At 31.9% G+C, this 12837-nt stretch overlaps 1 protein-coding gene across 1 annotated transcript in view; it reads left to right on the top strand.

Annotated features, from left to right (window-relative positions):
* Window positions 1–12732, top strand: part of LOC105333579 (uncharacterized) — a 40202-nt gene extending 27470 nt beyond the window's left edge. Inside the window, exons 3-8 of the mRNA XM_066085029.1 lie at window positions 6291–6536; window positions 7556–7630; window positions 7966–8127; window positions 9216–9401; window positions 9542–9727; window positions 12329–12732. Coding sequence (XP_065941101.1) covers window positions 6291–6536; window positions 7556–7630; window positions 7966–8127; window positions 9216–9401; window positions 9542–9727; window positions 12329–12615 — 1142 coding nt within the window. The 3' untranslated portion in view covers window positions 12616–12732. The remainder of the gene's footprint in view (window positions 1–6290; window positions 6537–7555; window positions 7631–7965; window positions 8128–9215; window positions 9402–9541; window positions 9728–12328) is intronic.
* The last annotated feature ends 105 nt before the right edge of the window (window positions 12733–12837 follow it).

Raw genomic sequence — 12837 nt, 5'->3', positions numbered from 1 at the left:
ACCTCGTTTTTGATCGCGAGAGTAGTTCCAATCTAGACTCCCCTCACAGGTTGGTTTCAGGGATCGATGATCCTTAAATGAATCGTTCCATAACTCGGAAGTCTTTTTATTGTGTAAAAGTCTTTAAGTTTCACTTTCTGGGCTTCCTGCAGCTTCACTGTAACCATATAAATCAATGGTCCTGGGCTCTCTCCCCCGGGGTCTTAGAATCATCATGTTGCTGTCCCTGCCCTCTGCGTCATTAACAGTCATTAACTGGCCATTGTTAGTAATTGTAACCAATTCATCATATAGCTCACTACTTAGCCTAACTGTCTGTGGTTTCTTCGATTCAGGATAATTGCTCCCTTGAGATTTCTTTCCCTTGTTGTGTGGCACACTCCCTTTTCTGAATTGAAAATTGGACAGCCATTTAAGTTTTTCTTTACCCATTTTACATGTACTGTGAACAGTTATATCGATAATTGCAGTATGATTCTATGAACATTTAACCCTGAATACTACTCACCTAGACTCAGGTCTTATTTATTTGTTTTAACCAGCATTTGACCTTTTCAAACGACCAGACCTGGCTTTGAAGACAACACAAGGAACAACACCCCTAGCCGATAAAGAAGCCATTATCTTAATCACTAATAACAAGTGGGTCCCGTCCGTGGTCAAGCTGTAAAATGTAATTAATGGGTTTTATTTTGGCACCAAATTTACCAGATGCAGATTCTATTAACACTTTCAAATTTCATTTTTTAGTTAAAAATTCATGTTTCACGATACGTTTTTTCGAAGCAATTAGCAATATATTAATTTTTCTGATTCAATTCAGAATCAGTTTTTTATTGAAATTATCGGAACAAATATCGGTCTAACTAATGTAGGTAATTTCAAGTAAATATCTCCCACCGTTACCAAATTATGACAGTTTAACTTGTACCACTAATTGGTCATATTTTACTAAGAAATGGAGAGCAATGCAAGCTATTCCCCAAGGGAGATCAATCCTCATATTCTCCGGCTTATCTGCTCCTATTCGTAATTGCTAGTGATATGATGTTCATTATTAATTAGCAGACCTGCTGTGCTAATTTGGCATTGATTAAAGACATATTAGTTGTCTTCAAGGTATCACACCGGTAATCAGCCAATGAAAATGAACTCAGTCAATTGTAGTTCCATACATTTATAAGGAATATTTTTTTCTTTTGCCCGCATTTTGCATTTTCCCATATTCGATTTTAATAAAATGGATATCTATGATTAGGGAAATTTCTGTACTTTGTAAATTTGATTTCACTTTTAACGGGAACTATTTCTTAAAGGGCATATAGACTGACTTCTTGGGGTGCGCGCAGTCTGTTTACAAACAGCTTGAAAACACGTGGGTTTTGGGGTAGGCATGTTCGCAGCTAGAAAACTTGAGAAAATGCAGTATCGCATGCCCATTTTCTGATGTTAGATAATGAGTAAGGTATCATAGAACATTGCTATGTATTTTATTTCTCACAAAAAAAATATTTCGGTTTTTTACGATTTTTTTCCTTGCATAGAATTATATAGCGAAAACAATTACCGGTGTGATACCTTGAACACAAACAGAAAGGTGTCTTTAAAAAAGCTAATTGATTGTACCATGCAGAGTTGCAAAAATGTAGTCTAACAAGAAAAAAACAATTAAAATATGTTTATTGATTTTCAGGGGTGATGGAGGGGATTTTAGTAAAAATTAGGCAAGGTTGCGCAAATCGACGATTAATATTTTGAGATAATGAACACATGTTAACAAAAGACTTGATACAAAATGGTACAACTTAAATGTTAAAATGGGATCAAATTGACAATCAAAACGTTTGAAGTTAATATTTGTGGCCAACGTCCATCGTTCCCCAAATTACATAGAGTTACTTTATTCTGTGTTATTTGTGTATATGGCGGCAAAGTGATAATTTGCACCACTATATCCATGTAGCTTTATCCCTGATTGAATCTATACATGTACAGTCATGTGTTATGTAGTGTTATATGTAGTAGTATAAGTGCACAGATCTTTGCAGTGCATGTTTACATCTTTATAGAATTAACTACATACAAAGAACGTGTGAATTTGGCTGGGATGGGGATTAGTGGGATTGAAACGCAACAGCGATTTTAAAAAAAAATATATAAGATTGTTACTCTTATGTATTGGCATGTATTCAAATACGTTGCTAAAATCAAAAATGCTACGTAAGATTTTTAAAAAGAAAGTATTTACTGCCTTTATAGATCACAACAAAGATCATCAGTTTTTGAGAATAAAAAAACCTTGAAAACTATTGACCCAACAGGAGTAATAACACATGCATCATACATAATTGTTTGCATAGAGGCTTAGTTAACCAATGTAGATACATGTCTCGGAACAGGGATGGGATGGGGTTGAGAGGGTTTACCTTAATAAAGCCAATATACCTGTGTGAATGTCAACAGTTTAGTCAAGCAGATTATATATTTAATAACTAAATATCTTTGCAATTTCATAGGTTTTGGTTTTGTTTTGCTTTTGTTTTTCGTGGGATTTGTGTTTGTGTTTGTGTGTGTGTTTTTTTAATAAACGCTCTTTATGGGTTTTAAAAATTTGCTTAAAGAGCAACAGGTAAATTAGAATGTAAATTCTTATGAGTCTTTTCCAGAACCTTCCCCTTCAGATAAGCTGTAACAGCTGACACTGAATCAGAAATGATCGGCATAGTTTAAGCAGTGATTCACAAAGCCTCTCAGAATTTTGACTTCTTAGATTGTTCTTATGTAAATATTGTCAGACAAAAACAAATACAAAAATAACAATTTTTATAAAGATACTTATCTAGATATTTAGTAATAAGGACTTTTACTATAAACATTATGTAATTTGTTGGGTTTTTTTAGGATTTAGAAAGGTTTTCGATATCATGGTGGATTTTCATCCATTTTTTTTTTATTTCCAGTTAATATCGTTCCTTATCACAAATCGAAACATCATTTAGACGTATGTTGTAATTGTTATCTAGAATTAATAATTAATATATTTATGCTAACCATATGTTCTTTTCCACTCGGACGTCAGTTTAGCTACTATCGCTGTATATCTTCTTGATTTCGTGAATGCACCTGATTATTTTACATGTTCGTGTCTGGAAATACTTGAGAAATGCTTTTCTGAAATTTTATTTTGGTCTTTTTTTTATTGTTTGTATGATTTTATACAGATTTTAAAAATTTAGCAAGATACAAGTATGATTAGTATTTTTTATCTTATATTTAATGTTAGATAATGTTTCCTAATGCTGATATTGTTATCTTAATATTTGCCATTTTAGAATTAAAGGAAAAGTTATATATTTTCATTTAGGAAATAAGTAATTCAAGTGTATGCAAATGCAAAATAATATGGTTTGATTTCAAGAATACTTGGTTTAGTGGAGCATGCTCTTTAATCTATGTGCTATGTAATATGCAATTGCAAAATGATATGGTTTGACTTCAAAAATATTTGGTTTAGTGAAGGATGTTCTCTAATATATTAACTATGTGATAAGCATTTAAACTAATTATCATGATTGTGCTTTTTTAATTCGAAGTACATGTATTTAAACAATTAAAAGAAAATATTTTCATAAGTGAACATCTATCGTGTGTCTTTATTTACTGATACATACTTTTTTTCAGTTACAATCGTTACCTCTTGTTTGGGTTCATATCAAGTTTTGCAGCAAGAATACTTTTTTTTTTACATTCAAATGTATCGATGTTATTTACTATACATAATTTACAAACTATTCTTTTTTTTCTAGAATTCAACCCGCTAAATCGATCTGTATTTTAATAATTCAACACAGAGGAAATAATTTAAAAGTATATACCATCCATCTGGTCTTTTCTATCAGATTGCTGGGCCATGCCTCAATAACATCGTGAACGCATTTGAATTTTGCACGTTTTCATTCATTTTTTGAATTATGTTTTACTGGGTTTCTCTGTGGGGAATACTTTATTGTAAGTATAATCTTTTTTATGTAAATACTTCATTTTGAAAAGATGTCTTCCATAATGAATTTTTTAAATAATTTTATTTTCAATCTTTGGTACATTTTTAAGAAAATGATCACAAATAGGTACTCTTTACAAACTGTGGGGTAAACGAGGTGGTTAGCAGCCATAAAAACAAAGAAGCAAGGTTCATAACAAAAGTGTATAAGGTTTTGAATTTTCCTATGTAAGATATTTGCAAATCTGCGGATATAAACGAGATTATCAGTCCGTGGAAATATGACCGCAGATAGGAGAATACATATGTAATTTAATCAGTATTACCGTTTACAATAAATACAAAGATATAAAACCTGAAAGTTTTGTCGCTACATAGGCAATTTCGTAACATATGATGCTAATATGAAGTGCGTATTACGTGATTATATAATAATTCTAAAAAGCGATTGTATAGATCTGAAATAATGCTCTTATCTTATAATTCTTATATCATAATAACTGTGGAATCATTTAAATTTTTTTTTAGGGGGGGGGGGGGGGGTTTCGTGGATTGTTGGTTTTTAGCTCATTCCTATGGATGTAAGGTCGTAAGTACGTCAGTTTTCAATTTCCGTAAGATAGAATACTCTTTTCATTTTTTTTGTGGTTAAGGATGTTTATTCGTGGGGAAAGGCTACCCACGAATGCTACGAAAATTGAGTCACCACGAATCTTATCAATTCCACAGTATATGATTCTGATGTGATACCTATGACATGATACTTATTTAATGCTCTTTTAAATATCTCATATCAGCGCAATTATATAAGAATCATTTCATCATGATATGAGAATTATATGTGGCGAAATCCCCTGTTAACAGTTTATGATTTATAAAAAACTAGATTGCATTCTTTCAGAACAAAAAAAAATCCAACCATTTTTTATGTACATCTCTTCTTCTTTTTTTAAATGCCACGGGTATCTGCAATTATCTTTATATATATATATATATATATATATATATATATATATATATATATATATATATATATATATATATATATATATATATATATATATATATTTACAAAAGGACATCTTTTATCAACATTACCGCTCGCTTAGGTGTAATGGCTGCTATCCATATCCTTACTCAAATTGGAAACTTTTATATTTCAGGGTAATACTTATGTTTTCAATCCACTGTCAACGCTTATTACGACATGTATTCTACTCAAAATTAATTATAATTAATTTGATTTCTTGTTCACAGTTACCAACATTTCTACCTGTTTGGGCTTATGTAATTTATGCGGTCTCAAAAATATAAAGACGAACCAATCATCAGTCTATAGTTATAATCAACGAATACGTTTGACATCAAGTCAAGCAGTAGATGGGAAATTCATGAATCATTCCGGTGGCGAATGTGCTGGAACAAAAGTCGATGATTTATATGAAGAAGCATGGTGGATGATTGATCTCCCGTATTTGGCTACCATTTACAAAATCAATCTTATGTTCAGGGACTTGTGTATGTTATTTTATTAATTAATAAGGGATCTTGTACATGAATATTTTTATTTCTAAAATTAGTTTAAACATTAAATGATTTAAAAGATAAAGATATTATATGTTTACATTTGATACAAAAATAAGAAAAAGATGTTTTTTGTCTTATCTAACTGATATCTTTGGACTTAATGATATGTTGATTTCTCTTGATAATAACAAAATGAGATAGATACTAGTGTATCAATTTTGTATGTTGCATGATTAAATGCGTGTCATTAACAATACTTTCAACTCATATTTTTGATATGGTTGACGGTTTGTTATTGTCATTTTTTCATATCAAATCTTTACTAGATATGATTTAATGTTAACTTAAGATTTGACTTTTGACAATCGTAAGATATGTCCTTTTGGGGCCAAAAACTATTGAAACTTGAACTTATCTAAAGGTATAATTTAATTAGTGGGAGCAAAGCAAACTATCTACTTTACTTACAACCTAACCAACACTTTCATTTGGTAATCCAAAGTTCTGCGCCCACCAACTATTTTCTCTTGTTTTTGTTTTCGTTTTTCTAAGCCGTCAATTGACGTTTCAATCTAATGAATATTTTAACCGCAGCTTTCCGCCATTATGATTACTACGTCGTCGTCAACAAAGAGAAGAGGTTAAACTTTGACCTTCCTGTCTCCTGTTTACAAAGAATTACGTGTCCTACTTAACAAAATATTTAAACTAAGAGGTTATTTCCTTGAAAAGAGTTAATACATATTTTCTTTATTTTTTGCAGATACCCGCCATTACGGTTACTACGTCTTCATCAACAAAAAGAAGAAGAAAATTATGGATCTGACCTCCATGACTCCGGTGTATTTTGAGAAGGATGAAGATCAACCCGGTGTTCAGAACATCATCATGTTCCCTGATGGTATCCAAGGGAAACAAATGTACATCTATCAGAATAAATCTCATCCCACAAATGATGAGAGCGATCAGAAAAACAACGTGTTGGACATCTGTGAAGTGGAAATGTGGGGTATCTCATTTCGAACTACTCTCTATTTTCTAAATGTTAAAGCCAACCCCTATACCGGAATGACTATAGACTAATATACCAAAACCTTTAGGCTAATTTATTTAAACAAAGTTAATCTTTTATTTAAGCCATTTTTCTTAAGAAACACATTTTTTGAAATTCTTTTCCTTGTCCTGTCTGTAATATTTTATTTTTTGATTGACAAGGTCATTGTGACCTCATAAACTTACAACACGCAAGTTCCAAGATATCTGTTCTCTAACAAGGGAGGTACATTTAATAATGCCCGTCGGTGGGTACAAATATCCAACGACACTTCGAATGAAAATAGCGGAATCGAGTGTTGTCGGTGATGATAGAAACATGCTCCAACCCGAGCTTAGGTCATATCTTTTGAAAAGAGGAATTGCTGTGTATCATGTGTCTCATCATCGAGAGGGTCAAAATCCTTAACCTTAATGATTTTTCTCGAGCAATTTCTTTAAGCTTTGAGAGGTTCTTATAGTTTGTCTTTGAAATATTCTAAAATATGAAATCTAATAAATATTGTTTAAAACCTTTAAATGAAATAACTGTCTAATGCGGAAGAGATGAAAGTAACGTCATTTTTTCCAGAACAATTCCATATATTTGAAATAAACCTGCTAAAAAGGACGTCAATTTTCTAGTTTTAAGAAACAAAACTTTTACCGCACCGATTCTTGGATAAAACTGTTGACTAACAAAGTCCTGTTAACAAATACTAGTTTCAAGTTAAATTATTGTATACATCAACGTGCCCTGAGCAATCAATGACATATGCATCTGATTGATACTAAGTTAAGTTCTTTTTATGTGCTTATGTGCTAATCACTTTCACTATACATTCTATTAAGTGATAAAATGTATCATAAGCATATCGAATATAACAAATTACGATTAAAACGGGTAGTAATTGTTTCCCTGGCTCATCCCTAATTGATATGTGACTAATTGTTAATAACTTGTTATTATAATTTTTATTTTTTTTTTCATTGAAGGTTGCTTGGTAAAAAAACCTGATGAGATGAATTGTTCATGTTCTCGAAATGAAAATTTTACCGTCCTCCCGCAAGGTGGGTCCGATATCGTAACAAGTTTTGTCTTTATATTCTTGTTAGTTTTTAGCAGTATGTTATGTGTCTTTATAGTCACGTGAACTAGTTTTCTGCAGTGTAATATAGGTGTTGTTTAGATAGTCTAGATCTAGATTACTGAGGTAATTAATAAATTTGTACATCAAGAAATAAAGCACAAATGAAAGTTTATTTTCTGTATACTAGGATAAAACTGTTGATGCAACTTTTTGAAACATTTTTATACTAGACGGTAATAATTGTTGCTTTTTTCGTGTTTAGATGACTTGTGCTTTTTTGTTAAATTAAAACTAACGGTTATTTTCCTTTTTCAGAAATATTAACATCTGTTGTTGCATGGCCATCCATCAATAATACACTGACTTTAAAGTGTAACCAAGGCAATGTTATTTTGCAACAGTCTGAAGATCAATGTGATTTTAAACCCAAGTGTGTTTTGAGATACACAAACAAATCTGCTCTGTTTTTCTGCTCAAGTAAGTTAATCAAACAATGCATTAAGATATCCATACATTAATTAGGTGACTTACTTTTCAAGCATGCACTTATACGGATACAATTCGTTTGTTAGAAGACATGCATTTCCTATTGCCTGTGCCTCTGCCCAATCTCAATGTTATAAATAAATTGGTTCAAAGCATTCTTGTGGGAATGGAGTACTAAATTGCTTAAACTAAGGGAAAAAACATTTTTTTAAAGTTAAGTAAAGAAATATCTGGGGAAAATGTTTTTAAAATATTCTTTTCAAGAATTACAATGCTACAATTTGTAAAATTATTAGTCAAGCATCTTAAGATAGTGTAGATTCTAATTTGTTAAACCATAACTTGGGCTCAAGGCGGTGTTCAAAGTTTAACATAAAAATCTTCTCAAGAAATAAAATGCTACAATTTGTGAGATTACTATGCAAGCATCCCAAGATATTGAAGATTCTATATCATCCCAAATCGTGACCATGTCCCTTTAATCTATCGTCAAATATTATAATGTAATCACATGTATATTACACTTATTTTAAAGAGTTTCATATTTTAAAAAAATCGAAATTGAATGATACAAGGAACTGTTGTTCAGGAACTGAACTTCACTTTGAAGCAGATAATTGAAATGCTACAGTAGTAATATTCCTAAATAATGATATATCATGTGTTATATCATATTCTACCTTACACATACATGTAAAATATACTTAATTCTACAGTCTTGTTTTTAAACAGGGCAATCTTGAGATATAAAGATGTACCATATTTCCCTATGTTTTGTGGAATATTACAAAAGTTGATTTATACAAAGGATTCATTCAAACAGAATTTGTACTCAGTATGGTAGTTGTCTTTCTTTTTTAAACAAAGCTTTAGATTTGTAAATCTTGTAGATATATTTGATTATATTAAAGCATCATTATTCTTGAGAATATGTTTGCATGTAAAATCATACGTTAGGATTTTGTGATGCTTGCATTTAATAACCAACAGATATACCCTAAAAGCCATCCTATATCAGTATTAAATAGGCTAATATTTATGTGATACGTTTAGTATATGTACTAACAATTCTTTAAAAGACTGCACTGAGCCCATCTACAATACAACAACTACTGAACTGCAACACCCCCAACCAGTCTATACACTGAGTGTTGGTGATAATGTCACATACACCTGTAAAAATGGACATAGACTTGCTGCTGGAAATCTCACCAGAATTTGTCAGGAAAACGGTTCATGGAGTGGAGAAGAACCGATTTGTAAACGTAATTATTAATATTATTTGCAAATATAAAAAAGGATCTTTTGCAATGCTCAAATTTTGTGGAAAAAGAGAGAAAACTGTGTACTTTTATTAATGAAGTATTAACCATCAAATTATGAAGTCAATTTGGTTATTTATAAGCTTGTACGGTGGCCACGTTTAATGCTAGCACTACAGACGCACAGTATTTTCAACCAAATGATTCATTGAACGTCGGTGATAATGTCACATACACATGTAAAAGAGGCCATAAACTTGCTGCTGGAAATCTCACCAGAATTTGCCAGGAAAACGGTTCATGGACAGGAGAAGAACCGTATTGCAAAAGTAATCATTTAATATTGTTTTAGATAATTTTTAAGTGATGCTAAAGTTAGAAAATAGGAACATACTAATTATTGAACTGCCAGTTTAAATTAATACTTGTCATCATGCTCGTAGAGTTATTTCATGACCTTTGCCCAAATAAATATGCTTTTCATGTTTCTAGCTAATACCAATATCAAAACAACAGACAATTATGATTCAGATATTTACCCTTATGTATATACAGATTTTTTGTGACCGACTCAGGGAACAGTTGAATATAAAAGGAAGAGCTTAACGCGCAAGCTCCAAGACCAGGAAGTGTGGAGTTATTGCCCTTGAATTAACATTACTAGAGTTATAGTTCTTGCCCCAAACAATATGCTTAACTGCATGAAATAACAGGGTTTATCCATATTTGATAAACCTAATTATATGAAAGCGGCGGAAGGGACAAAAAAACCTAATAAAAAAATATAAAACAAATACCTATCTCAGTTCTAATGATTGAGATAAAGTGCATTATCAAGAGCATTTTTGCAATACGAATATGCATTTGTGCATAATTAAAGATAAAAGATTAAAAACAAACGAGAGGGTCATGTTTTAGCTCACCTGAGCTGAAAGCTCAAGTGAGTTATTCTGATCACATTTTGTCCGTCGTCCGTCTGTCCGTCCCACAGGATGAACCTCTACCATTCAGTTAACTGAATGTTGACTGAAAGGTCATTAAGTCGCCTTTCAGTTTCATTTCAGTCACCTTTTAGTTGACTGAATGACAGCGGTTCATCCTGTGTCCGTCTGTAAACTTTTTACATTTTGAACTTCTTCTCTTAAACGACCTGGACAATTTCAACTAAATTTGGCAAAAATCTTTCTTATAGAAAGGTAGATATAAATTGCAGAAATGAAAGACCAATCTTTATTCAAAGCGGAGAAAGTCTTCGAAAATGTAGGAAAAGGGGGGATGCATTTTTAAAAATCTTCTTCTCAAGAACTGCGGAATCATTTTCAACGTAATTTAGCATAAATGATCCCTATGGAAAGGAAAAATCATGAGCTAATTCTTACTCAAATTTGAGTTATTACGAATATAATAAAAAAGGAAATGCGAGTTTCGATCAGATTATAACTTCGGGTTCGGTATTCCATACCTCGAAAACGGGACGGTGTAAAAGAAGGTTCTTTGTTTAAGCAGCCATGTTGAATCAACGGGTCGATCTCACAAATGTTGTCCAACAGTTCGCGTGCAAAGGAAATCTTTGAAACATGCAAGATACATTGGTGCCGATTTTGTGAAGTAAATTGAGGTTGAATATTTCAATGCGTTGACAGTTTTCACATTTGACGGTTTCGTTCATTTTATATTATTTATGCTTTGTTACCTAGGAAACTATCGCCTGTATTTTATAATTTTTACGTATCAATTCAAACATTAACTTCGGTAAATCAGACAGTTGACTGTGCAAATTAAGCAAAATCTGTTGTATTAACAAAGTACTAAAATACAATTCATTCACTTGGTAATTCGTACGTATGCCCTTTTGCGTAATGGATTAATGCAATAGGTTTTAATTTGTTGAGATGCTCAGCATTTTCTCGAGTTTATTCAGTTTAAACAGAGTTTAATATCGCTGACGGAAATATTATATATATGATTCTTTTTGAAAAATAAATTGTGTTCTTTGTTTAAGTGCATGTCTCTTCTGTTTAATCGTATACAATTTCTTTTTACAAACCATATTTGAGTGTTAGGCTTCAAATTATAAGCAAGATACAGAGCTGTGTACAAAGATATGAGGCCATTTTTTGTTTACATTTTAATGTTGAATAGGAAATACCAAGTGAAAAATATAGCAAACTTGTGAGCTCTGAATCTTGCTTACAATTTTACGACTGACGCTGAAATTTTGGTTGATCATTAGAAATGTCTCACTAAAATTTAAATACTTGTACAAAAAATTTAAGAGATGATATACTGTTACTTTCTGGGGCCCCCTCTTTATACGATGAATTTTATGAATTCCACATTAATTTTGATAGTTTTTCAGACACGATTAAATAAAACCGACACCGTTAAAACAGTTTCCATAGTTCTGACACATTTTGTTACGGGGATAAAGGCATTATAGCTATTCCTAAGAAAATATTACAGCGTAAAATCATCCTGGTTTGTAGCCATTTGTTGTTTTTTAATAAAAATGAAAATAATGGGTGGGTCGTAGTAAAATAGTGAAATGCTTACAATACATTAACTATAATAACTCTTTTGCATGTCACGGGATATTTTTCATTCGAGTGTATTCATCAATGCAAAAATATGTTTAAAATTCGAATACTTTACAATATTCATTTCTTGTTATTCTACCGAGGGGCCATATGGTACAATATCCTTTGAACGCCCATATAAAGTCATTGTTGCCCAGGTGAGCGATGTGGCCCCATGGGCCTTTTGTTTCTGCAAAACTCGCTTCCTATCCGTATGAACCATTCAAGAAATAGTCTTATTAGCTAAACACTTCCATTCTAAAAGATAACAACTTACTAAAAATTGATCTTGACATTTTCATGGGTCAGATATGATATATGTAATATTTAATACATAATTTGTATTTATTTTAGTATGCAAATGCTCTTGTAAAAGATTAGCGTCACAGAATTTCATCAAAGATCCAGTTGTCCTCCAACAGAGAATTGAGAAAATCAAAAAATTCCTGGCGGTGAATAGATCGGAGTTGTCTGCCTTTAAGAGGAAGAAGATATCCAGCTATGACGGACGTGCCTCCTCTACGGGAATAGGGATGACTCTGGGGGTAGGGGTGATAACTTTTGTTATTGGCGCCATTGTATGTAGTGATTTACTCACGTGCAGGGAAAGGAGACGAAGAAGAGCGCCCCGTAAAGCGTGACTTTGCGTACCGTGGAACACCTTACGAAGTGGAACAGGCACTGAAGCTTATTTTTTCAAAGTTTTTTTTAATTGTTTTTCTATATCAAAATATGTATTGTTGATTACGTGAAATAATCTTTTTTTTTGGTTAGATTATTCTTTAATTGATCTATTACATTTTAAAACATGTATGATATACGACTATATCTCTGGTACGATTTTTTCAGATACATGAATTACA

The sequence above is a fragment of the Magallana gigas genome, chromosome 5 (genome assembly GCF_963853765.1).
Source record: "Magallana gigas chromosome 5, xbMagGiga1.1, whole genome shotgun sequence".
NCBI classification, from domain to species: Eukaryota; Metazoa; Mollusca; class Bivalvia; order Ostreida; family Ostreidae; genus Magallana; species Magallana gigas.
The sequence above is the reverse complement of the archived record's forward strand: the minus strand, read 5'-3'. Positions and strand labels throughout refer to the sequence as shown.